The 26950-nt window shown below is 46.8% G+C and overlaps 1 protein-coding gene across 2 annotated transcripts in view; it reads left to right on the top strand.

Annotated features, from left to right (window-relative positions):
• LOC142414812 (uncharacterized) overlaps positions 1–26950 on the top strand; it is a 49098-nt gene that overhangs the window by 13536 nt on the left and 8612 nt on the right. The window contains exons 2-3 of one of the 2 annotated variants that reach the window (XM_075512524.1): positions 18960–19078; positions 20783–22522. In XM_075512524.1, the coding sequence (XP_075368639.1) occupies positions 20952–22522 (1571 nt within the window). In that variant the 5' untranslated portion in view covers positions 18960–19078; positions 20783–20951. The remainder of the gene's footprint in view (positions 1–18959; positions 19079–20782; positions 22523–26950) is intronic. The other variant, XM_075512525.1, reaches the window with a different exon arrangement.

The following is a 26950-nucleotide window of genomic DNA, read 5'->3' as shown; positions in this document are numbered from 1 at the left end:
GTTACAACCTGTTCACAGCATCTCCCACTCTGCAGTAGTGACAGTTACAATATTTGCTTCATTCACACACTTCAGGGCAAGAAATCACAACATCAGTTTTTTATGGCTTCTCCAAATGATCTTAACCTATGTCCACAAAAAGCTCAGGAGCATAAATCAATGTCCTGGGACCTCCCGCAGAGAGGCTATTAACAGACAGCAAGAGGAGAAAGTGCGGCCTCCATTTCAAGGCAAGGGGAGTTGACTTTAATTTTTAAGACAGTCTCAGAAGTGATTGATGAAGCAGTATTTTTGGAGAGGAGAGGAATCTGGCAGTCTCCCGGAGCTAGGTCAAATGTCTCATGATGCCAATTGCCTACATCAGAGTACTTCTACCAAAATACTTCAGACACTGAGGCCTGGCCAAAACCATCTCCTCTGGCTGAAGCAGGAGTGACATCTGGAAATAACACCTGGCTTGAGGCAATCAACAAGGCATCAGGATCTCTCCCTGTTCATCAGGATCTTGAGTCAAAGGCTGTCTTGTCTAACTGTCTTAATACCATCCAGAGCTGCTGTTACTGTCAGGGCATCACAAATTCCTAGGTGCCCAGTGGGGGACAAAGGAAGGCAATGCAAACTAGAGCTGGAGCTGAGAACGGTACCATCACTGGAGATGGCACTGGCCTGTGGGGCCAGTTCCCATCATTACCAGCTGGAAAGAGAGAAAGTGATGGACTTCAGGGAGGGTCTTCAGCTGTGGCTGCTGGAGAGTTTTATGATTGCATTAGGAGACCCTGTACCAGCAGCTGGGAGGGTGTTCATTGCATTTCTCTGTTTTTCCTCTTTCTTTATTAACTACAATTCCTCTGACCTCTGCAGAAGGAGGACATACAGGAAGAGGAGTATCAGCCATCTAATTACAGTGCCTGATTTTGCTGCTGCTTTTACACATTTATCAAAGGTTTTACCATTGACTTCAGCAGAGTTGAAAAAGAGCCCTTGTTTCATCAAGTGGCACCAGATTAACTTAGCGGGATTCTGTTCCAGGGCTTCTGACATGCTTCCAAAATCCAGCCATGACACTGCCCAGGCTGTGGGTAATTTGATTCTGCTGGAGCTGATGAAAGCCCTGAGCAGCAGCAGAGATTGCACCTTAAGATCTGCATACTCAGATGGTAGTGCCTACTTCTTTGCATGTCCGGCTGATTTATTTTCATACATAATGATCAGAAAAGCAAGCCAACACCTTCAGACATCCCTAGCTTATGGTACATGTCGAAATCCACACTTGATTTCAGTAAGTATCATGAAAACCAGAGCCATTATATTCTGTAGAAGTTGATGGCTGAGGCAGAATGCTTTGTGCCCTGGCAAAAATCAGTGATGTTAGCCAGCTGGCTTCCATTTGGCTTCCATTTTCGCAGATGGCAGCTAGATGACCTCAGTGACAGGAATCAGGGCCTCCCACTTCACATGGAGAAAGCCCTTCAATCTTTAACTAGCCAATCTTTGACTTCATTTTATTTAAAGATTCTAGGCACTGTGCAGTGCTAAAGAGGATCTTGCTGAGCTCCTATTACCTCAGCAGCAGCTGATATGTAATGAATTATTCAAGACTAGCCAGTTCCTTCATTAATTTTAATAAATCAAGTTTTCCACCATGTTCTAGGCAGTGCTGCCAGCTGGGGTATAATGAGGTAAGCCCATTATCTCCTGGGGCCTTTTTCATTTGGTCCAGGTTTACATACCTGAGGGCCTATATAGTTAACAAGAGATTAGTAGCAGACAGTGCTAATTTGGGGTAGATCTAGAATGGGCAGAAGAGGCAACAGAACTCCCCCATCTCTCAGGAGGTGGAAAAGCCCTGTCTTTACACAGGGAAGATGGCTTTGCATGTCCAGAAATGGACTCAGCTGCTACATGCTGACCTCCGGGGCAGAGCATAACCCTTCAGACAGATGGCCTGGACGCCACAGCAGCTGAGAGAGGCATTCCCATCTTTCACACAGACTTACTCTCGTGAAATTGTTCCTAGGTCTCTAATATTTCTCCAGAGCAGGCAGATCGTGGTGTTTATGAACCAATACCATTTAGTAAGCATCTACGTGGCAATCTTATACGTAGCACATGCACACATTGCAATGCACAACTGTTAATACACATGCAGGCAGCATCTCTCGGTACACTGCATACATCCTGTCCAGGCTGCTGATAAACTTCTTCACAGCGCGATAACTGCCACAGCAAATGCAAAGTTGATCTGGTGACTCTTGTAACCTGTCTTTCCCTCAGCTTCTGCTCAAATGCAACAACAGAAAATACTTTCTGACACTGAAGCACTATTAGCACTTTCTGTACATCTCTTGAGTAGGCAGGAACACACTTGTCTCCGTTCATTTGCTATCAACCTCAAAATTGCTCAGTCTGTTCTTTGCTTCTGCTCTCCTGGCCAAATAAAAACCAATCTCATAATGGAGTCAAAGGCAAAAGGATGCTGTATGCCCCCTATAGAATTATTTTTACCATATTATGCTGCCTTGCATAAAGAAGTCAGATTAACCTGTTTCCTCCTTGCTCTCCTCCTCTGTAAACTGCAGGTTCCTCAGGGCAGGGGATTTCTCCAGCCCAGGTCTTGTAGAGGGTTTAGTGCTTATGGCCCTTATCCTTCCTGTACACAGAACATGCAGTTTTTACTGGAGAAACGCAGAGCGTTCAGCCCAAACCCGTTTCTACTGTGGCTGCATCCAGCCCTGCCTATTCCTATCTTCAGAGAGCTTCAATTGTCATGAGGACATGATCAGATATAGCATAGCTGCACTTTACAGCACATGCAAGGAAGGCAGAAATCTCTGTAGCTGCTTTTGTTATCATGTATTTTAGGAGAGGGAAGATGAACTGCTGAGGAGAAGAGAGGCTGGACACCAGCAATGCTGAGCATGAATTGTTTACAGCCACGGTAATAAATTCAGTGTGCGGGTTATCCCGTGAGTATCTAACGTGCCAGCATCTACGTAGTGCGTACTCTCATGAATGTACTGCTGGTAAGGCATCCAAGTACAGCAGCTTATCTACAGATCCGGCACCAAGGCTCAGGTTGATTGATAGATGAAAGACAGACCTTGCTAAAGGAAGGTCACAGTTATGGGAGATTTAATGATTTGATCTTTCGGGATGGAATATGAAAGAAAGGCACCTAATTGTGAGAAATAAGAGTGTGGCTCCTTGCAGTGTATTAAATAGCAATAACCATATATCTGTGTTTCAAGAAGTGGGAGGGACATTCGCAGATCCCTGCAACCATTGCACCTGCTGGCTCTTCTACTCTGCCTCACACAGACATAGGGCTTATTCCCGTGCCTGAGCCATTCCCACTAATCATCACAGCCCCCAGAAAATTGTTCTAGAGGTTAAATATCTTCACTATGAAATAATTCACCTTTCTGCAGTCTGCTTTATTCTAGCTTCTGTTTCCAACCAAGAGGAATGCGCTGCTCTTATGAAATGTATTTTCCAAACTGACCTAAATCTAAGGCCACTCTTATCTCATGTTTTGGTATTCAAAAAAAGGAAAAAAAAGAATAACCTCAGAGTAATGCTGCAGAGCTCCCAAGACAGTTATTGCTGAGCAGCTGACAGAGGTAGCTTTCTACTTACTCTACATTCATGGCACTGCTACTGACTGTAGTTCCACTTCATTTTTGGAATGACAGTATGCTGTTTTTAGGACCCAACGTATTTCAGCTCCTTCATGCCATCATTAATCCTGAAGCTCTTTAATTCTCCCTGTGTCTTTTTTCCCTTACCAGGTTTGTGCAATTCTTAGCTTGTCATTTTTATTTACTACTTTCTATTTTCCCAGTGTTTATACACATGACACGCTTGCTTTCACTTTCCCAATAAACAAGAGTCCTGGTTTTTTCCAAACCAATGTATTTACTTTTCTCAGCCACAGGATTGTGGCTATTTGAACATTTAGCAAAAAAAATAGGCTCCCAATTATAATTGGTATTTTTCTACTCAAATTTCCTTTATTACCTGGCTCAGGTTGTTTTCAGCTCTCCGAAATGGACATTTTTAGAGTCGTAATGATGGATAATTGGTTTGCACTGGGCTCTGTTTGCACACAGCAAATATAACTGTGTAGTGATCATTGGTAACTAAGCAACCAGTTATGTTTTTAATTCTGTGATCAATTCCTTGCTATCTGTCAAGATTAAGGCTAACACAGCATGTGCCCACAAGGGATACAACAATTTTTGGAGTTAAGAACCCATCATCTGTAAGATTTGGAGTAATAGCAGCATGAGGCCCCTGACTTACCGCTCTCTGCAGTCTCTTACAGGCATGTAGCCTTTTTCTCTTTCAGTGGATGTGAATATTTAATGGTCTTCTAGTCTTGATGGTTAAGATAAGCATTATCCAGAAGTAGTTAACTGGCTGCCACATTTTTTTTCTGTGATTTAGGCAGTGACAGCAAACACATTTTTGCCCTTTAATTGTAGCATTCAAAGGCTCTGATTTGGGTGGTTTGCCATTCAGAAGTCAGAAGGCCACTTGTGAAAGGCTCGAGTTGCTTTGCTTTTGATTGCTTGATTTTCTACTCTCTTGTTCTGTGTGAACAATTCTTCCTTCTGTTTAACCTGGGGAAGTAATACTCACCAAACCCAAGGGCTCGGTAAACTCCTTGTGAGGGAGCAAGTAAGGGTGGATGTCTCTGGAAAGGAAGGTGAGGTGGAAGCCAGGCAGCAGGACAGGTTGAGACAGCAACCTTAGGCAAGGGGTACAGTCCCACTGCACCCAAATGGGAAGAGCAGAGCGGGTCCCATGACTGTATCTTGGTTCAGTCAACAGTCCAACAAGCACCAGAGACAGCCATAGTCCCAACACACCTCTGACGTCACCCAAGAAGTCAAGTTGGCCAGGCCAGAATCAGTACACATACAGCCTAGCTCAGGCAAGGACTAGGGCAAGGACTTAAATGCAGCTTCCAGCTGGGTGGAGGGAGCACCCAAATGGGTGGCAGGAGCAAGGGTGGAGGTCCTAGATGAGGCTGGTCAAGGTAATTACAGGCTGTTGTACTAGGGGCTCTGACACCCCTCAGCCCAGGCCTGGATCTGCTCTGCTACCCAACTTCTGTTCCAGAGGGATTACTAGTAAACGCTTCGTATAAAGGAAATCCGTTTCAGCTTCATGTGAAAAAGAAATCATGGCCCATCTGGAGCAGGTCGTAACAACTCTTCCATCACTGTCCATCTGCAGTGAATGTTATATGGTGCTTAGAAATAAATCTTTACAAGCTCCATCTCCAGACTGTCTTTGCAACTTCCCCTTCTTGCTGTTGCTGCTTGCTGAAAGGAGCCATATGGATTTTGTACTGAACGTTGCATAAATGCTAATATGTAAGTATACTTAGAGGTGGCATATGGGCAATAGTAAATGGAAATGAGTGCTTTTTTGGTTCAGATTACACAGGCAAGTTCAGTGAAGCCAGATGCTGCAGTGGGTTAGTCAGGAAGCTTCATTTACCTGGAGTCCCAGGTTCGGATCTTGATTGGGGTTATTTCTGCACTTGGCTGCACTGACTGACTCTGTCAACAGTACTGGTGTTTGCCAGCAGATGTAAAAAATCCTGAGGACTTCATCCATTGTAAAAAAACCCCACAGTGTACAGTCTGATCTGGGTGATGCTATAGACCAGTGAGAGACAGAGATCTCTATCCTTTGGGGTATTGTAGGTACAAATGTACATGTTAGAGTTAATTGTGCCAATTTAGAAAAGTCGTGTTGTAGTCTAATAGCTGACGGAACAATCTGCTATAGCTAGTAGATGAAGGAAATTCTTCTAGCTTTGAATCCTTGCTGAGCATCAGAAAGTCCTGGGATATGTGGGAGTCTGTGGGCTTCAGTGCCCTCTCTGTCGGGGAGGGTAACGTGATTCATTCTGGTGCAGTGCGTCACAGCTCCTGTTGCGCCTGTCCCGGACAGGCAGCAGGAGTGTTCTCTGTGCTCAAGCAACAGGTATTTGAGCTGCGTCTGAAGGCTCTGGACCGAGTCCCATCTGGCAACCTCCAGGCAAGCTGATGTCTGCATAGTAACTGGCCGTGTTAAGAAATCTCCTACAAAATGGACTTTACTCTTTTCTGTTTTTCAGTGTTTGGGGGATTTACTCGTAGAGCCCCAAGCGGAAAAATAAAAAAAAAACAAGTTGAGGAGAGATGGAAATTTTTCATGAAACTATAGATAGACCATCCCCTTTGATGATAATACCGTAATTTTATCTGCTCTGATTAAAAGGTTAATTAGATTTAGAGCATTTATACACAAAGGAAAAATGACAGCATCCTGACAGATTTTTACAACTTGCTCAGGGGTTGGCTTACAGCAAATCCACTGTGGTCACTACATTCCCCACTTCTGTCACAGTCTGATGTCTCTTGTTTACAGCCTCGCCTGCAACATTAAATAGCAGCCATAAAGCATTTTGCCACTGGTCCTGCCCGCTGATGAGTCCATTTTAAAGCCTGCTCATTGCATTGCGTGCATTTCTCTCTGCATAGGGAAGTAGTTAGTTTTGAATGTCACCCAGTCCTACGGAGGCAAGTGGGAAGATGGATTATGCTGGCAGTGATCCATCCATCTGTTCATCTGCCAACACTAATGTTTAGCTTTTCAGGCTCCCAGTTGTCTTAAATAATGCTGACCTACAGGATCTGGGGTGGGAAAGGTCACGTAGCTCATTTTGTCTTCCATTTCTTAAGTGGTAATTAAACTTTCTGAGGTGTTATAGCTACATGCAGGAATTGTTGATGGGCAGTATTTATGAAGTTGAGGTTAAATCCTTTTCTGAGATGCTGTGTTGCATGAGAGTTACCATCACATTGGCTGCAGCATCCCCACCATATCGTCTCAGAGTACTCCTTAAAAAAGGTGTTTACGATGTATTCCTGTCTGTTTCCCATGAGTGATTGGGTGTCTGCACACACAATATTTCCTCTCTTTTGATTGATATTGCCAAGTTGTATTTATAGAGTGGTTTTGTCCCTCCTTGCTGTAGAGCATTCAGCTTTGGGTAGGGGTGGGTACATTGAGACAACCACAAAGGCTGCAGACTTTCAGTGCTGTGCAGGAGCCAAGTTACTAGAAGAAAGCTGGTTTGCCTGCAGCTCAGCCGTGATGCTCTTGGTTCAGCTCTCAGTGCTACCTTGGTAATATAAATGTGCGTGCAAGGGCTCTCAGCAGCTACCATGATCTGTGTCTTATTTTTTCCCAGTTACAAAAAAATTGAAGGTTAACAAGAATGTAGCAACCTTCATGAGACACTTGGAATGTTTTGCAGAATGGAATGAAATTAATGATACCTAACTCTGGTTGCAAGGGAAATACAGAGCCCAGAGCTGGTTGGGAGCAGCTAGCTTCAGACCCTGCAGCAAGTTAGTGGCCTAGGAAGGGGCATGGGGTATCTTGTGACTCTGGATCCAGGGTGGGTCTTCTTCACGCTTAATGTAATGGGGACTATGTGATGTAGCTAATATCTGAGATCCACAGCACAGGGAGAAAGGATCTGGTTTACTGTCCTCTTCTCCCTCACTCAGTTAGAAAGAGCTGCAGAACTGCTCATTTATTCTTACTTTTCTTCACAGTCTTACATGTGCAATGGCTAAACTGCACTGCAAGAAGATGCAGCTTACTTGCACAAAGTATCCAGTGCATTTGAGCAAACAAAACCATTTTCTTACAGCTGGCTCTAAACAAAGGGGCATGTCCTGCCTCCTCCTCCATCACCTTTCACTATAGAGTAGGAACTGGTGGAGCACCAAAAAGAGAGAGTCCCTTGGCAACATGGTTAAGTTAAAATATATAGATGTGGTTAGGAGCATCCCAAAAGCATATGCATTGGTATTAATCAGTCTTAGAATTTGTTTCTTAATGGTGACTTTAAAAACATTGCCAGTAAACCATGCATGACGTGATGCTTGTGGGGGCAGGTGAGGCAAGGTTTGGGTGTGGTGAGAAATCCCATGGATCTGTATTGCCTCCAGTCTGATCTCTCCAAATCCCATTCCTGTGGGGTTGCCTGGGAGTTAATGCCCAGCTGGGGTCAAAGACAGCCCAGAGAGATTCTCCTACCTTGAATGCATCTGATATAATTTTGAGTTAAGTATCTTTATATAAGGGATCTACTCTGAGAAGCCTTTGGTGACCAGCTCTTTAGGGCACACCACACTTGGAAGGTTGCCCTCTGGAATATGTGCTCTTCCCAGTGTGCTGAAATTTCTGCCTGAAGGCATTTACCCTGCTGTCTGCAAGTGGAGGAACCCAGAGCTCCTGCCCAGTCCAAACTGGCCACTTCTGCTCAGCCCTGAGCTGCTCTGGGCAGTTCACCAGCTGCCATGTCTCTGCAGTCACAGGGTCGTTAGCAGAAAAATAATAGCTGCATACGCAGTAGAACAACAGTTCCCCACAGGCAGAGATCCAATTTCAAGAAGCTATTATGTTCCTGTAGCCTTCTCTGTCTTCCAGTGCAATAAACCAGTTCCTGCCCCTGTCTGGCCCCACCTGTTTGTGGTGATACCTCCTTTCTTCCACCCATAGCACTCACAGCCCCCACATCCCCTTGCTCCTAGCTGGGGTAAGGCCGGATGCTGCAGCTGGTTCTGCGCTCTCTGCCCTGGCCAGCAGCAGGTCAAGCAGAGCAATTAAGCTTGCTAATTGCAAGCCACAACCTTTCCTACAGGGAAGACACCAACTGGAGTCTTCTCCAGCCATCAGTGTGCCTAAAGCAAATACAGACAGGCTGGCAAAAACAGACAGGCTGGCAAAAGGAGCTAGGAAAAAAAATAAAAAATCATTTCCATAGCTAATTGAAATGGAGAGGAAGGGAAGAGGTGCAAATCCAACTTGAAAGAGCAGCCTTTGCCTCTGATAGTCAACTGGGAAAAATAATGTACTGGAGCATTCAAGAATATGAAACACAAGCAAATAAATGATGCTGACAGTCTGATCAAAGGGTTGCTATACAAGAGAGAGCCTCTGTCAGTGCTGGTCCGGCCTCCATGTGCTTAGGAACCTTGCCCAATAAATTTGATGAACAGCTACATGTAATGTAGGAGAAACTAACTGAATTTTGCTCTTGGGATCTGTTCCTCGTGTAAAGTGCTTTCAGATTCCATAGTCCATTAAAACTACATTTATCATAAGATGTAAAAGAGAGGGGCAGGGTAATTTTGTCTCCAGTTCCTCAGTTCACATAGGGGTGAAGGATCTGAACACACAAGCAGATGGAAAAGCTGACACATTCGTTGGATCTGATCTACACTGGGGCATTTACTGGCAAAACTGTCTGCATAATGATACTGCTATAGATACTGCTCCCCTGTGGATATACTTACTCCATAATAACAGATCCAAACCAGTAACAACTTCCTGGAGTAAGAGTGCCCATCAGGTGATGGAGTGGTACATGCCTGGAGTGGTACCACTGTTTGGAGTAAAAAGTTCTCTAGTAAGTTTGTATGTGTGAGCATACATATAAAATCACAGAATCACAGAATCGTATAGGTTGGAAAAGACCTTTAAGATCATCGAGCTGGGCAACTCCTAGACATAAAACACAGCAGAAAAGATAAGAGTCTTTGCTAGGACAAAAACCATACTCTGAAATTTACTGATCATACTAAAATCCCTCCCAAAACAAGGCATCTTCTTGCGGTTTGTACACGCCTTGGTGGGCTTAGATAAATAGCATGTGCAGAGGAAGAGGGAGTTCCGCTGGGACTTTACCACTTCTTCAATATGTCACCAACCTGAATTAGGAATGTTTTTCCCAGAGAAAGCAAGGCCAAAGAGAGAACTGGTATTTTAGGAAGATGGTTCCTGTGCCCCAAATCCCTAGAACACTTGTGCAAGGTGAGAGGGCCCAATTGTGACTGGAGCGCAGCCTGTCCTTGCCAGCGGTCATTACTCAGGTAGGATGAAAGGTAAAAGATTACTCTAAACTGCATATTGCAGAGTGAGTACCACCTGGTACTCACCACCTTTGGAGAGTGCATGGCGCTGAGCCTCAGGAAAATAGAGCAGAAAACTCTGCAACAGTGGCTTTTCCATGCTTGAAACAGCTCTGGAGAGGCAGGGGGTTCCCAGTGGCTATCGTGGCAGCTGAATGAAATTGTCACTTGTGATAAGGCATCCTGAGAGCTGGGGAAAATCCTGGCTCTGTGCCCACTGGCACAGGTCCAAGTGATTTCACTGGAGCCAAGATTTTTATTCTGTATGTGAAATGAATTGAAAGGGTGAAGCTGCAAAAATAACGCCTGGTAATGAAATCCGCTTGCAGCAGTGCGCCTATGCGCCAGAGCCCTGCTGCGAGCAGGAGTATTTGCACTGGCTCTGAAGAGCACCATGTTGTTCTGTAAGAGGGAGGATGAGTCAGGAAGCATAAAGTGCCACTGAATTTGTCTAGGATGTCACACAACCGCCCATTTGTAGACAAACTCACATTGTCCTGGGGGGGAGTTGACCCACTTTTTTTTTTTTTCCCCTAGCTTTCCCTGAATTCCCACCAACCCCAGGGACTATCCATCAATATCACCATAGCAACAAGAAGTCATTAATGGTATCCTGCCTATTGACAGTCAGAGTCTACACAGCGCTGAGCTGGGTGGCAAGCCATCGCCATCAGCTTCAAGGAGAAAGGCGAGAGCTCAGGGTCTCTGGGATCAGTCCTCTCGTTCTCCCTCCCCTACATCTCCCCAGAGAGGTCCTGCATTGCGCAGTGTCAATAAGGGACACATTTCTTCTCTTAGTAAGTTATGTGCAGTGGGTGCTGTAGGGAACTGCTGCCAGGAAAAGATGGGGCTGGATTTGCTGCACAAGTAAGGATAAATGTGCCTCTCTTGGGTTTGTTTGCACGGGGCTGTGGCAGTGAGAGACACTTTACATTGCAAATAAGCAACTTACCCTGAAGACCTACAGGGAGTTCAGAGCAAAGCAGGAGGCTCGGGGGCCAGGAAAGGGGAACAGCAGGCTAAACTGTGAGGAGAGATAAAAGACACGTCATATAATTCTGCTAAATGGTGAAGGAGGGGAAATTCTCAGCGGGTGTAAATTAGCATTGACAAGCTATACTGATTTACACCCAGCTTATGGTGTGGCCCACAGTCTAATCAGCTGAAAAGCATCAACATCTGAAAGGGAGGGGGTTGTTTAGAGAGGCCCGTGGGAGGAGTTGGGGATTGAGGAGTTGAAAATGTGCAAAAAAGAAGAAAAGAAATTCTCCTAGGTAGGTAGGGAAAAGCTTGTGATGTTCTCCTGGGCTGACGCAGAGGCAGACCCTGGCCAGCTGCACCAGTTCCCTGTCAGGACTCTCACTGCCTGGTAGCAGGCAACATGCAGTGCTGGACCTTCTGAGGACAAATCTCTCAGCTGAGACAGCTGATGGGTACAGTTCTCCCAGATTTTCCGTAGAAGCATTGCTAGGTACCTCCATACTTGGAGGAGTGGGAAGTGTGACTGCCTGTGGCCATCCACGCCCCGGCCAGGACTGCTGACGCTACTGCCATCCAGATTTCCTCATGCCAAACCTGCCTCCACCAGCAATATGCCAAAGTGCCTGACAGCTGTGGGATGTGACCAAACAAGGCGTAAGATGAGATCATCCATCTCCCTCACCCTCCTGAACACCTCCTTCCTCCCCCAGGCCTCTCTCTGAGCTCACCGGTGAGGTGTGCATTGCTGGCTTGGAAGGACTCTGCTCCTCCACCTTCCATTGGCTTTGGGGAGTGCTGGGCTAGGTCCCAGTGCAAAGTTAATGAACTGAGATCAATAGAGTTAGGTTGGGGGATTTTTTTCCCCACTAGTGAGATGAGAGGATTCATATTGCCTTGTTGGAAAGACCAATACAGTAGGCCACTAGTGTACTCAAAGTTTGAGGTTTATGGCCGTGCTGCAAAATACATCTTCCTGGTAAAAGGAAGGGAGCAGAAAATTTTGACGTACACCTTATTCTTAGAATTAATGGGTGATTTCTTTCCTCTGCCCTATGCATTTTAAGGATTCGGCTGGGACTCTTGGGGCAATGTTAGAACAAGGAATTAGGAATCCCTTCAGCAACACTGATGGATCCAACTGTATAGGACTGGTTTTCTGTTGTCTTCCTGGGACAGGTAGAGGCAATGTAACAGGACATGGGAAAAGCTGTGTTTCTGTGTCCCTGTTGGTCATGTATTGCTAGTCCAGCCAGGAGTATTTCCACCTTGAAAAAATCCAGCACCATGACTCAGGCCCTGCACATCATGAGATTAAATCATGTGTTAAATGATGATGTTAAAAAAAAACCTGATTTTTTTTTTCCATTTAGCGTGACTTGGCTTTTCCTGTCTTTCTTGCCAGAGAGTGAGTGAAAACTGTGAGTTGAAAAGCCAGTCTTCAGTGCACGCTGGAAGGAAACATTCAGCTGAGTGCTTAGGTGAAGGCTCTGTTGATCCTCATCACATGCTGCAAGAGGAGGGGAGTGGCCAGCTCTTTCCTGCTGCTGGCTTGATTTACTTCTCTCTCTCAATTCTCATGTTGTCACCTAACCCAACACGCCCCCTCATTTTTTTGCAGTCCCCTCTGCCTTCATAAAACACATGCAGAGGATCAAGACGGTTTTAGATTATCTGAGATGTAGTTCCCCACCTCATCAGCTACCTGCTGCAGACATGCTCTATCTGTGTCTGCTCTTTCCAAAATTATCTGCTGCTGATCACTGCTGGAGACAGGCCTCTAGGCTGGCAGTACTGGGCTGGCTCACAAAGGCATGTCTAGCAATCGACTGAGCATTGGCGGGGTTGTGCTGGGGGTGCGCCTCTGTCAGCTGGAAGCCAGAGGAGAACAGTCTGGACCTGGCACGGGGAAGTTAAAATTGATGTTGGACCCTTTGCTGGGGCTGAGCTTCAAGTGACAGCCTTGACCTTTTCTGCCCCCCCAAAGGAATAATAAATTCACTTGTAGCCATATTGCGACCATTTTCTGCAGCTAGTGCTGATATTATATCTATGCAGGGTAGAAATTTGGAGGAGGAGTGGAGGTGCCAGGCTGTAAAGTGGGCTCACAATATGGCTTTGTACTTCCCAGATCTCATGGGGGGCTGGATAGATTTTCCTGGCTCAGGTTTGCCTCTGAGAACTGTGTGTGTCTGAGTCAGGGAGCTTGGAGCCAGGTATGGAGCAGGGTTGGAGGCTGTGCTCAGCTCATGTATGTTCCTCACAAGGCTGGTAGTGCTTGCTGTGTGTGTATGCCAGGACCAAGATGGGTGGTGGGCAAGATCTGCTCTGCATGACCCAAAGGCATGGGAATGCTTGGTTCATGGTGTGTACACGGGACAGGGGAAACCACCTGGGTCCTCAACATCAGCTAACTCAAGCCTAAGCATTGGCTCTGCTTGGTTGTAACCCCCATGGACTCTTTCTCCAGCTGTAAGAGGGGAGCAGAGTGGCTCATGGTGTTACAGAGAAGTGCAGGATCTATCAGTCAGATGCATCCTGCAGGTTCATAGGTGCTGTGGTTGATCTGTCCCAGGAGAGGACTTTATTGCAAATAGGACTTTCTTCCTCCTGAGAAGCAGTCATCCAAAGGAGCTTTGTGGCCAACCAGCGTGTTGACTCACTGAAAGCTTGGCAGATGATGGGTGATGCCATCTCCTGGGGTGCTTCACAGCCAATGCTGCCAAGCAGCTCCAGCTGGGACACACGATGAGGAAAAACACACTGGTGTCTCTAGGAGTGTTTGTTACAGTAACTAACATATTCAGCCTTTCTTTGCTGCAAGATGAATGCTAATCCTCTCAAGCTCCATTCCCTCTGCGGCGTTGTCAGCAGGACTGTTGGAGCAATATTGTCCACAAGATTGAGTGGTGCATTGGTGAAACAAAAGGGGGTACCCTTTCCCAAAGCAAGGAATCAAGAGGGAACGCAGGTCACCTTGAAAGTATGCTGCCTGAAATCAGTGCGCTGGAATGCTTGCCCTTAAAGGTAGGCTGGAAGTATCAAGTCATCACAGCCTTTCTGAAAGAGGAACACAAGGAGAAAACCATGCTGTGACACAAGAAGGAGAAGCTGCTCAAACTTAGAGAGCAGCCAGAAAAATTCATCAAAGGCACTGCTGCCAAGTGCACAGATGTGTGGAGCAGTAGGGCTTCTCAGGTGAAACTTTTCATGTCAATAAAGCCAAGTTTCCAAACAGCTTAAAAACCCCACAGAAAGGAAGCCAAGAATGCTTAAGACCTTCAAGTGATTCCATAAAATTTTGTGATTAGCTTTTCCACTGCCTTGAGACTATTTAGGAGCCAATCTGACCAAAATAGAAGTTCACATGAAGTTATGGTGATTCCTACACTCTCCCTGGTGGAACTGTATGTACCAAAGCAGGATGTTCCTACGATGATCAGCAGATAATGTGGACAGATTCTTCTCTGGCACATCTGGCTGGCATGTGTATGCCTTTGGGCTGCTCTCATCAGCCAGCCCTGACCGTGGCCAAGACCAGTTCTTTTTCTGGAGGCAATGGTAATGGTGGTGATGCTTCAGAAGTGGTATCTGTTAAGCAGCAGCCACAGACGGGCTGTGTAAACTTGTGTTGAATGCAGTGGGATGGAGGATGAGTTGGGGAAGCAGGAAAAAAAAAAAGCTGAAAAGAAATGGTTAGACAGTATCATGTGACAAGGCAAGCGGCTCATCACACAGCAGAAATATAATGCCATTGCCTGTGCTCTCAGCAAACCCCTAGACCCTAGGCTGCACTGGATCTTCAGATGTTCAAGAGAGACTTTGTTCCCCATGCCACGCTGTCTCTGAGACGACATGGTCCATGCTTATGATCAAGTTGAGAACACAAGGGCTATAAATACAGTGAGCAGACTATAGAGGTTAAGGTTTTCTCTATACTACCTAGCTTTGAAACCAAGATGGCAGTTGTTCCTCTTGTTAGCCATCCTGATTTGTGCCATGGAGCAGATGATGAAAGCAGTGATAATACTGTAAACTCAATGAAAGTTATGGTCAGCTGTTTACCCTAGGAAGGAAAAGAAACCCAGGAAATAGTACTGGTTTAGATAACTACTGTGGCTGTACCTCTCCTGCTGCAATTAACAGACACTATATAAGCCCTGTTCCTGTTTCAGCTGCTAGAACAGACAAAAAAACCCCAAGAAATATAACTGCAGTCACCTAATCATCCTACTGCGTCAACTAGTTCCTGCAGCACAGCTCTGGTTAAGTGAACAGCTAAGAAAGCAAATACAGCCAAGGCACCTTTATTTTTCTTGTTAACCTTTAACTTTAAAAAATAGATGTATCTGGCATTCTTTCCCTTGAGATTGCTGGTGTTCTGCTAAGCAGCTGAAGTGATGTGCATGACACGGCAGTAGACAGATCATGCTGTGTCCATGAGGTTTGCTGTATCAGATAGCAAAAAACTCACAGCAGTATCATAGCTTGCTAAAATCCTTTGTACGGCTCTTTGAAATGTGCCTTTCGCATCCCTCTAGCTGGTTAGATCTCTGAAATAAAAAGTAGACTGTACTCCAGAATAAACCAACCTCTGTTCAGAGGTGCAATTTGCAAAACCCAATGCAGAGAAATTAGAATAAGACCTGAAGGTTAGTTTAATCTCTTATTTCAAGATGGAGTAAGGTGACCCTGGTTACTCCCCTCCCCTGGAAACAGGATTTTGGTGTGATGGCCAGGACTCAGAAGTTAATTTGCTTGTGACTGAGATGTTGTAAATGTGGAGAGTGGAAAATGTGCCAGACTTACTTGATCTCTCTGATCAAGGCAGGAGAGGCCAGACAATAGCAAGCTGCTCTCCACCATCTCATGGAACAACCTTCCCTGTTTGACAAGTCTATCGAGCAAATCCTGCTGCAGTGAACTCTGCAAAGCAGCACTGGCAAACCTACTCAGCTCTGCAAGATTTGGAGGCCTCTTCTCCTGAGGCCTTGTGAGGCTCTGCGGTCCCCTGTCCTGATGTCCCTGGAGTCCTTGAACATGACTAGTCTTCTCCACAGTGCTTTTCACCAGCGCTGAACAACTTGTCCTGTGCCTGCCTGCCTCACACTCCTGACACTTTGTCTGGTGCTTTGCTGGGAAGGTCAGCCAGGCGGAACGGTTCTTGTGTATGTGAAGGAATAATTTCTCCTTCAAGCTTTAATCCTTAAGAAATAAGTTCTTTGGGGGATTTTGCAGGAAAATGAAGGTTAGCGGCAAGTCTCCAAGCAAGCACTTATCAGAGTAGTGGAGGAGAAGTTGATTAAACAGAATCACATGGTAGAAAATAAGCTGAGCACACAATGCCTTTAGTCTTACGCTCACTTAAGGCGTGAGGCTCATAACCACCAGGAGCTTTTCAGTCCTTGAGCCAAGGAACAGGCAAATGTTGCACAGACAACATGATCAAAGAGCAATGATGTGCCATTCCCACAGTGGCAGCCAACACTAAGCTCCTTTTTGCTATTTAGCCTGGAATAAGTCAACATTGGCCTGGAGGACTGCTGGACTAGAATAAAGCCCTAGCTTTAGGGAAGTGTGGACAGGACTGCCTGGAAGTACCCAGGTGGGTAAAGGAAGGAGTGCAGCAACAACCTACAGTGCTCACTTATGCCGGGGAGCAACAAACAACTGGCAAGTCAGTGTTGGGTTTAACTGGGAGAGAACACAGGGTGCATTGGGACTGCTGTGTACCTTTAGGGGAGAGGGTGAGTTAGGACCCTGAGTTGGGTCACTATGTGAGAGATCAGCATTTACTTCTCTCTGTTGCTTCCCATTTCTGTGGCATTTGCTAGTTTCCATACCTGGGATCACGTGCTGTAGCTATAGGCTGTAGTTACAGCTCTGAGGTAGTGGGAGCACAAACTCTTTCATGTTGCTGTAGTTCCCAGTGTTTCTTCAATGGTGACCGTGTAAGATTGCAGCTACATATTTTGTATGTACAGTGAGCCTGCAAGGATGTGCTGAAAGATCATCTTTAGCGTATCAACCATAAGCATATTAACTCAGATGGTTTTTTTCTGTCTCCATCTCATGCTCTCCTCCAGCAAAGTGCCTAGAACATGCTTGTGGTCATGTTACTTTATAGCTGAGTGTGTAGACACATGCTTTATATTATAGCAGTGTCACTGACCTGACAAACGCAGGCATCTGAGCTGAAACTGTGGTGCTGTTGCTGTATGCCATGAGGAACAGAGCACAAGAAGAAGGGAGCGAGGGAGAAGGGCTCAGTGTTTCCTGGTTACAGGCCAGGTCAGAATTATCTGGTGTTTTAGAGAGACCTCTGCTTTCTTCCTGCTCCAACCATCCCTGGGCAGCGGGGGAAGCAGGCTGTGCCTCAGCACAGCCAGTCCCCCTTCACAGGTCATGGCTCGGGCAGCAGTTGGCCTGGGTGATCAGTGAAATTAAGCTTAGCTACCTGACATGCTGTGCACAGCCCTCAGGGTAGTGACATGGGGGGAATGCGCAAGATTAGAAGAGTTCAGTGGGAAAGAGATGGTCCTTTCAAGGATGGAGTGACAGGGAAGAAAGGTGCTCCTGTCCCAGCTGGCTGTTATGAGATCTCCACAGCTGCCTTGCAGGCGTGAGGCGAAACAGAGCTCACCGGTTTCTGAGGCTCCCCCTCACTGCAGCCAGGCACCGAGCCCCCTTGCACGCCCACCTGTGAGCTACGTCCACATGCGCCTTTGCTCTGAGCTCTCCTGGAAGTATCAAAGGGACTTCCTGTGTCTGAAGTGTTTTCTTAGAGCAAAAAGTCATGTTTTAGAGAAAGAAAACTCAGCTCTGATGGATGACAAAAATTAAAATAAATTACTTGCAAACAAAATTCCCCTCTTCCTCCACTTAATCCAGTAGTTTTTGGTGCCTGCCTACGTGTCAGCAAACTCTGCACAGCCTCCTCTGGAAAGTCTCTGTCTCCTGCCGTCTCTCACAGCTGGCTCTGGCTGTTCTCTGTCTTCTCTGGGTCCTCTACTCTGCAAACCTGCCTCTGCTGCCCCTCTCTGTCCCTCACTCTCTGCCTGCTCCTCTCTGCCCGCAGGAGGTTTCTCCCAGCTGCTCCTTCCCTGAAGGCAACTTTTGCCACCCCATGTGCATCTCCTTCTGGAAAATCCTGCCCTGGCAAAGCAGCAGCAGGTGCCTGCTGCCTGCAGGTGCTCGTGAGCACTGGCACCTTCCACACCCGCCGGGGAAATCGGCCTCTGCTCTCCTGCAGGGCAGAGGGGTACCCACTCTCTCCTGCCAGCGGGTTTGAGGCATTCCCCCGTGTAACGGAGGGACGCGAACCCCGCCTGCGTGTTCTGTGCCGCGCACCCGAGCAGGCAGGGGCCTGTGGCCACCCACGCCTGGTATGACTGCAGCTGTCCTGCAGCCCAAAGAGGGGTCAGCGCTATGGGCCCCAGCAGTGAACTTCCACCTGAAGAGAGGCTGTGAGGACACAAGTCAATTGTATTTTCAGTGGTGCCCCGTCTGTTGGTGAAGGGAGCAGCCACAGACAGATCCCACCCCGTCGTTTCTGTGCCTCTGCTTCCTTGCTCTTCTCGTGACTGCTTCTCCCCTTGCCTGTGCGCTTTCTTCTCTGGCTCCCTTGCTCTCACACGCGTACACGCAGAGCTTGCCAAGCAAGCGTGTAGCCCAGGAACCTGCCTCACATGGGCCTTGGTTTCTCTTCAGGGCTTATGGTATGTAGCTCCCTGCCTTGGGCAATGACCGCTTTATTCTCAGCTCTCAGTACAGCAAGGGGTGTTTTCTCTTTCTACTTGGTCTTGAAAGCAGAGTGCAGAAAGTACACGGTGGCTTTTAGTCCCATGGCTGTGACCTGATCGCAGACCAACCTGACGGGCCATGGCATCTCTCGTTAACAGCACTTTCTCACAGGAGCCCTTCGGCACTACCAAGAGCCCTGTTCCCTACTCAGTGACTGGCTCTCACATCATCTCATTCTCTCTTTCTTGACAGATCATGTTATAACCTATGATCACAGAAAGTCCTGATCCTCACGTTTCTCTGCTGTCACCTGTGGGCTCCTCCAGAGCCGCGAAGAAGGGGGAACTCCAGCCCCACCATGAGAAGACTGGGTGAGAAGTACCTGTGACATCTTGGGGAACAGCCATACTTTGAGAGCTAGTTTTAATTTTTATTGTTAGCAATTATGAAGGACATAAATAATGTTCTCCATTCAGTGGTGATCTACAGGAGCAGCTCTGTCTTCCCTCTCTGGGATTAGATTAGAGATAGTTTCATTAATGCGGGGAAAGTATGCTAATTTGAACCACTCTAAGCAAGGGGTGAATCAAGCTACCAGCAAGTTACCAAGATTGGCTTCCAGGCAATACACTGCCTCAGACTTCTCCTCAGATGGAAGATGTCTGTTGGTGCCTCACACGGTTAGATGCCTGAGGTGTCTTAGCCTCCAGGGAGTAACAAGCCTTTTCGTTGCCTTCCTGGTCAAGGTGGCTGTGCTGCCTGAGCGGTTGGCAGCGTGCGGAGAACCCAGCTGCACTACAGAGCAAACAGTCTGGGCTGTAACTTACAGGGTCCTGTCTTGCTTTACCAAGACCTCTTCCTGGGTGTTCAACCTGGTTGGTTCTTGCCTGGCTTATTATTAGAGACCATTGCCCCACCATCCCATCTCTATGTTGCCCTTACAAATCTCAGGCTAACCCCATATCCCCTGTCCAATCTTATTCTCCTTTACGTATGGCACTCACTCGTTCCCTTTGCCACTGGCTGCCAAGGGAGGGAGTGGACAGGGCTGTAGCAGACACTGCTGTCTTGTGTGACTGCTGACAAGTCCATGAGGCCTAAATCCTTAAGAGAAATTTGGAGTCTCTCCATTCAATGTAAGGAGGCTCCTTCCACATCCAAGGATGACTTAGACACTTAGCTTACATCCTGCTGGCCCAAACTGAAGTTTTGGGATTTAATTCTCCACATTGCTCTGAACATGTGATTTAGTCTCTTACAGTGATTTAGTCTCTTACATGTGATTTAGTCTCTCCCTGGGCCTTACAGTGCTGAACACAGATCATAGGAACAGCCTTAGAAACCACACCTTCTCTTTCTGGGCCTCCGCTGACCTATCATGGGGGGTGATCATTTAGGCCTGTTGCTAAGGGGTCGGGAGGGTGCATTTGTGAAAGTCTGTGAGGTATCTCTGTCTCTGCACTGGAAAGGCCTTGGAAATGCTTGGCTACCAGTCACTAAACCATATACATCTTTCCCTCTGAAGGGTAAATCAGAGCATTAAGGGGCTGCAGCGTGACTCTCAGGGACAAAACCACCACCAGTCAGCCGCCTTCTTCCTCCTTGCTACTTGAGCCTTCCAGAAGACCACACTGTCACATCATCCTTTCCCACCCCCAGCCTCCTCCTCAACCCACATGCTCTTGTCTGCACCCCATTTGAGGGAAAGAACCTCACTGTCTCTTGTAAACCTCCCATCTCCTTAGTGCTGCTGTGTGAGTAAGCTGAGCCTGCAGCAAGCACTTCTGAGCATTCGTTGCTAGAGTTGAGCAGTGTTATTGTGAGGGAATTGCTGAGGGTAGGTGGGATAAACTTCTCCAAATTCAGATGGGTAGTGTAAGGCCACTGTTGGCTTGGCTAGAGATGGAAAAGATTCCCTGCTCCAAGCCCCGCAGCTCATCTCCTAGTAATGCTGCTCTGTTTCTACCCAAGCTGTTGGTGTTTGGCTTCTGCGTTCCCTGGAAGCAGACCTGCTGTTGCATCCTGCTAGTCATCACCAGGCTGCTTCAGTAACTCATCTTTCCTTCCATTCACAGGTCTTCTACGCATGGCGACTCAACCCATGTGAGAGCTCTCTTATGTGAGTACCCAGCAGCACACTTTGCTGTCTGTGGTCTGTGGACATTGACTGGCATCTAAGCAACACCCCAGCTCCCTCCTCTCCCCCTAGACGCCACTGTCTTAGAGCCTCCATGTGCATTTGCTATGACATACATCAGTGTTGATGAGAGACAGGAACACTGCCGGGTGATCTTGAGCTGCCAAAATAATCAGCTCTATGCGCAACATGGCTTAAAGGATTTTTCGGTTAGCAGCATGCATCCACTAAAGAACCTAGATACTCAGATTTTTTCTGGGGACTTCCACACTCTAGACTCCTGCCACACAGGCAAGGCACCTTTGGCCAGTCCTGTGGAAAATCGGATGTATCGGAGCGTGGAGAACCTTCACTGGGCAACAGCTGCTGACTCAGGGCTGTATTCTCACTGCCGGAGCCTGGATAATGAGATCATCTTTCGCTATAGAGGCACCAGTCAGTGGACAGAAGGCTCTGTGGATGTGGCCCCAGTACAGAGCACATTGGACTCTCTGAGAAACCTTTCTCTCCATGCTAAACAAACATCTCGATCAGCACAGAATGTGCTCCTCCCTCCCTTTGCCAAAGTGCCTCAGTGGCTTTTCCCTTCTGCAGAGGAAAGAGCCCTACACGGGGATGCCAAAAAAGAGCTGAAGGAGAAGCTGAGGCTGCACAGCAGTAAGGTGGCAGAGCCCTGCAAGCCAGTGCGTCCACAGGCAGCCCTGCCTGACCTGATGGCCCGGGAGTTTTTTGAATGCCAGATGTGCCGGCAGTACAAGAACGGTTGTGCTGTCAGCTGCTGCACGGTTTTGGTGGAACACACCGCTCTCAGGCACAGCCTCACAGGGAGGCAGAAACTGTGTTTTGCACACAGGATCAGCAGTCCAGAAGACATCAAACAGGAGGCTCAGAGGAGGCTTCAGCTCCGAAGGCAGAACAGCTCCCCCAGTTTGCCCCTTCAGCATGCCGGGGAAAGCCATGAGATGGCCAAATCCAGAACAGCAGAAACCCTGGAACAATATAGTGGGGAAACAGATGTCAAAGCCACATTGGGACAGAGCAAGAAAGGCCGCTGCAAAGGGAGGCTCTACATACCCACCTTTGAGGAATTCAAGCAAATGAGAAGTAAGGAGGCAAATTCATCTGCCAGCAGCAGTGGGCCAACAGAGTGCTTGAATAAGGGTCTGCCTGCAAACCAGACCCTGGAGGAGGAGAACAATAAGAACGTCTGTCCAGAAACTCTGGGGACCAAGGCTGTGAATGAAGCCACTGTCACAGCAGAGGATGACGACGATGTGTTCCATGAAAACCACACCTCTGCTGGCTTTTCCCAATATCCAGCCACATGGGATGGTTTCAGAATGAGCAGCCCAGAGGTGAAGGACAGAACCTTCCAGATCTCCAGCCCGGACAGATCCCTGGTCCCCATTTGCTCTAGCCCTATTCCACGATCACCTTTGCAGGCAGTAGCAATACACAGAGCTGGGCAGGAGATCTTCAGTGATGAGCAGCAGAAAGGAGAGACAAGACAATTAAATGATGTCCTCCACCTTGCAGGGCAGTCGCTGGCTTCTGAAGCCCAGTCCTCTTGCTGTTCATCGCTGCTGTTAGAAGCCACAGACTTATCCAGCTATGGAGCTAAGCTACAAAAAATGAAGGATGAATTCATAGGTTCAGCCCTGGAACTTATTAAGAAAAGGTAACATGCTCTGTGGGGTCACCTGAAAGCAGTTCCCTTGTTAACGATCTGGTCTCTCTCCTGATATGTACATTTAACTCCCATAGCATAAACATGCTGTTGGCAGAGCCTTTCATCTTAGGGTCTCTGATAGCCACATGGACGTGTCTTTCAGCTGTTGAGCTTAAACTCCATCTTTGCATGGGATTAAACATCAAAAAGCATTTTCATCTAGACTTTTCCTTTTTGTACACCTTAATCCTGTCCAGACAGCAGCCATCAGTAGTCCTGACACCCAATTTCCCACCCATTTTATTTCTGTAATAAATTGTTGAAAGGTCTTTTTTTTTTTTTTTAACATCTGTTAAAAGTAAAGGACAGCAGAGGGATACAAAGTACTAATATGATTCCTTTGAAAAAAGATGTAGTCTGTCCTACCACTGCAGGACATGAATTTCGGTAGTGTGACATGCAGCAACAAGTGCTTTCACTTGCTGCCTCTATGTAGTGAACTGGCAAACAAATGAGAGCAAGATGGCTGTTACGAGTCTTTTACCACCCTCTGGAGACCAGCACAGGCAGTGAGTGAAAGTACTTGCAAATACTGACCTTCTGTCAACTCAGACAGCGTAAGCAGTGACAGAAAATACTGTGTAAAGCCTTCCTCCCTCTTCTCCAGCCAGGGTTTTCCCCTTCTCTGGGTAAGATGTTCACAAGGACTGCTTTCTCTATCCTGGTTTTGGACACTGCAGTCCTGTTACCTCCATTCTGCCAAAGAAATGGGGATCCCTTTCTACGCAAGCAGGTTGCCCAACAGGAATCAGCAAAGTTCTGGAAGTTAGGAATTTGGGGCAGTTATCACTGTCTTATCACTAGATAAGGCTGATGGGAAAAGGAGGAGTAAGTGTTGGTGGAGTGGTTTGTTTCCATACACTTGGCATTCAGGACTGGCTTCGCCACGAATTACATTTGACTCAGTTTCTGGCTGCTTCTGACTTGCACAGATGTGGTGTGTGAAATGCCAGGGCATCAACCGTGTACACTGACTTGGTATTTCTGGGATGCTAGAGCTCTGAGACTGGTCCTCAGGTTTTAGAGGAGATGACAGTGACTTCTGCACAGGAATGAGAGTTGTCTGAAAGAACTTCTGTGGAGCTGAAGCTCCCCATGTAGACAGAGCTAGAGTGACAAGCAGAAATACTTCTACAACTTTATAATGCAAGGGGAAGTAGGGGGTGTCAGAGCCCTAAATGCTTCCTTCAGCTGTCCAGCCCAGCCTTTGTGCTTTTGTTCTAGAGTATGAAAACCCAATGAAGAAACAGATGAGAAAGTTATGGTATGCGACCATTTTCATTGAGTAGGCTATTTTTATCATTGATATGAAATTAAATACACCATGAGTAAGAGCATAAGAGCAGCTGTCTTTGGGCAGATCAAAGGTTTGACTGGTATTTGGAGCCCAAGGTGGATGCATAGCAAAGTATATTGGAACTGGGTAGTGCATATGATCTTTCTTCCTACTACTCTCCCAGCTTCCAAACACTTTCTGCCCAGGGCCTTTATGGTTTCAGTGTGGTTTCTGGGCTTTTAATATCTGCAGTGGTTTTTGCTTCTGTGAATGTGTTCAGTCTCCCTAGTTGGATTTGTTAAAATATATGAGGTGATTTTATTAACACCAAAATGGCAATTGATCTAAAAATGAGAATGACAGTGGTTCCAGAATTAGAGAGGTCGTTTCATGTGAAGGAACCACCCTGGCCTGTTTATTTTCCATAGTAATAACAATTAATGGTAAAGGTTGTCATTTCTGCATGATAGCAGGAGGAAAACAAATCTGTTGGCAGTGCCAAAGTACTGGTTAGTGGGAAACTCCAGTTTCCTTTGTCTGGAAATTTCTCAGTTTTCCACTATTTCACCCGAGACTGTAAAGTGCCTGAATATTCATTTATAACTCAAGCTGATTCTCACTGCAGATTCTCACTGCAGAGGTGAGAGACTTTTTGTCTGGATGTTTTGGGTCCTAAATTATGATCACTGATTGTCATGGTTTAACCTCAGCTGGCAACTAAGCCCCACACAGCCGCTCGCTCACTCCCCCCCAGTGGGATGGAGGAGAGAATTGGAAGAGTAAAAGTGAGAAAACTGGTGGGTTGAGATAAAGACAGTTTAATAGGGAAAGCAAAAGCCGTGCACGCAAGCAAAGCAAAACAAGGAATTCATTCGCTACTTCCCATGGGCAGGCAGGTGTTCAGCCATCTCCAGGAAAGCAGGGCTCCATCACGTGTAATGGTTACTTGGGAAGACAAACGCCATCACTCCGAACGTCCCCCCCTTCCTTCTTCTTCCCCCAGCTCTATATGCTGAGCATGATGCCATATGGTGTGAAAGAGCCCTTTGGCCAGTTGGGGTCAGCTGTCCCAGCCGTGTCCCCTCCCAGCTTCTTGTGCACCTGGCAGAGCACGGAAGCTGAAAAGTCTTTGACCAGTGTAAACATTACTTAGCAACAACTAAAACATCAGTGTGTTATCAACATTATTCTCATACTAAAGTCCAAACCACAGCACTATACCAGCTACTAGGAACAAAATTAACTCTATCCCAGCTGAAACCACCACACTGATGTCCAGGCCACATTTTTTCTAAGTCTCGAATGAAATAAGCTGAAAGCTGGGGATGTGGTCCCATTTCCACAGATACTGAGCTCAGCAAGCCTTTGATAGAGATGTGTTGGAGTGTCACAGAATAAGATAGCTGAAATTGTCTTCTCTTTCTAGTGGTTCTGTGTAAGTGTTACAGTTTTACAAAGCAGTTTTGTCTGGTAAGTTAATTGCCTCCCTAGTAATTCATAGTTAATTACTTAAGACTCATTCAAAGGGCTTAATATTTCATCAGTGAAGATTTGATTTTCAGCTTCATAATTATGGCGGCTTTAGCCTGCTCATGGGTCACTGGATACCTTTAACTTAGGTGTAGTCCTGGCTGGGAAGGGGTGTTGAGATCTAGGTGGAAATCCTGTAGGCATTTCAATATATAGTCCACTTTCTGAACTTGTTTAAGCAGTGAATTGCTCAGGATGAGGACATGCAAGGACCTGGGGTTCCTGTCTATAAAATGGGGGACAAGGTCACAACAAAAACCTGCACAAGGAAGCGAAGGACATCACTAAGAAAGAAGGCTTCCTGAAAAGAGTGATGGGGTGTATTTGGGATGACACCAGGATGTTAGGTAGAATAACAGCCTCCCATAGCAGAGGACTCCAAGTCTGGAAGGCAGGTGCCAGCAAGGAACAAGCAGACAAAAATGTTTCCATTAGTCAGAAAGAGTCAGGGACATGTGGAAAGGACTCAGAACTGCCGGCCTGGACAATGATACAACCATGAAGAATCCCATAGAGACTGTGAAGGAAAGCAGGTGCATTTCCAGTTGTACACCACACACCCAGTGCCTCTGCTTCCATGAGATTCAGAGATGATGGCCCAGAGGTATAAAAGGACATTCAGAAAGAACCTGTCCTCCCTGTGCTGGCCCAAGCACATCACCTGTCCTGGGGAGAACAGGGAAAACAGACACAAACTCCAGGCAGGAAACTCCTATGCCAATAAGTGATTTGATCCTACAGAAGGAAACATGCCAGTCCCCCCTTCTGCAGCTCTGCATGAGAGCAGAGGGGACTGCTTGAGCAGGCATTGGTGTAGACCTGTTGGCAGCCCAGATCTCTGCCAGGGGCAGGGGACTGGAGGAAGGGGCAATATCCCTTTTTCTTGGCAATGTCCACTCTTCCTCCTAAGCCAGGGGCAAAGGTTAAAGGAGCAGCCCTAAGTTTTGGTTCTACAAAACTGCTTGTATCCTCCCTGTTTTGTCTACATCCCTCTGATCACACTGGTGGTGTGGTGCACAGTGACTGCTCTGTGGAGCAGCACTTACCCCCGCACATCATGCAGGAGGGATTAATCACAACTAGAAGTAGAGCAGTCAAACCAGGGATGAAGAAATCACCTTTCACACAATGTGGGCTCTGCATCATTGCCTTTCTTACCTCTAGCTGACCAACCATGGGGTGGGTTGAATTTCTCAGTCTCCAATCACACTTCCTTAGCTCAGCTCTCTGGGTAGTATTAGCTCTCTGGGTAGTATTAGCTCTTATTCCCCTATTGGGTTCTGGAAACCACAATAAGCAATGGCATCTGGTCCACAGACCTTATCAGCAGAGAGCTGCTGTCACCTTCACTTAGAGGAGCAGTAATACTCTGGAGTACTTTCCATGTTTAAGTGGATGATCTTGAAGCACTGTAAAAATGACATATAAAGCTTGGCTTCTCTCTGAAAGTATGGTCTGTATGGTGGAAGGTGGTGTGATCAAGAGGAGAAGATAATATTCCAGTTCTGAGCTCTGCTACTGACCTTGGATGCATCCCATTGCCTGTCTGTGCCTCAGCGTGGTCCCTTCTT

The sequence above is a fragment of the Mycteria americana genome, chromosome 9 (genome assembly GCF_035582795.1).
Source record: "Mycteria americana isolate JAX WOST 10 ecotype Jacksonville Zoo and Gardens chromosome 9, USCA_MyAme_1.0, whole genome shotgun sequence".
Taxonomy (NCBI): Eukaryota; Metazoa; Chordata; class Aves; order Ciconiiformes; family Ciconiidae; genus Mycteria; species Mycteria americana.
The sequence above is the reverse complement of the archived record's forward strand: the minus strand, read 5'-3'. Positions and strand labels throughout refer to the sequence as shown.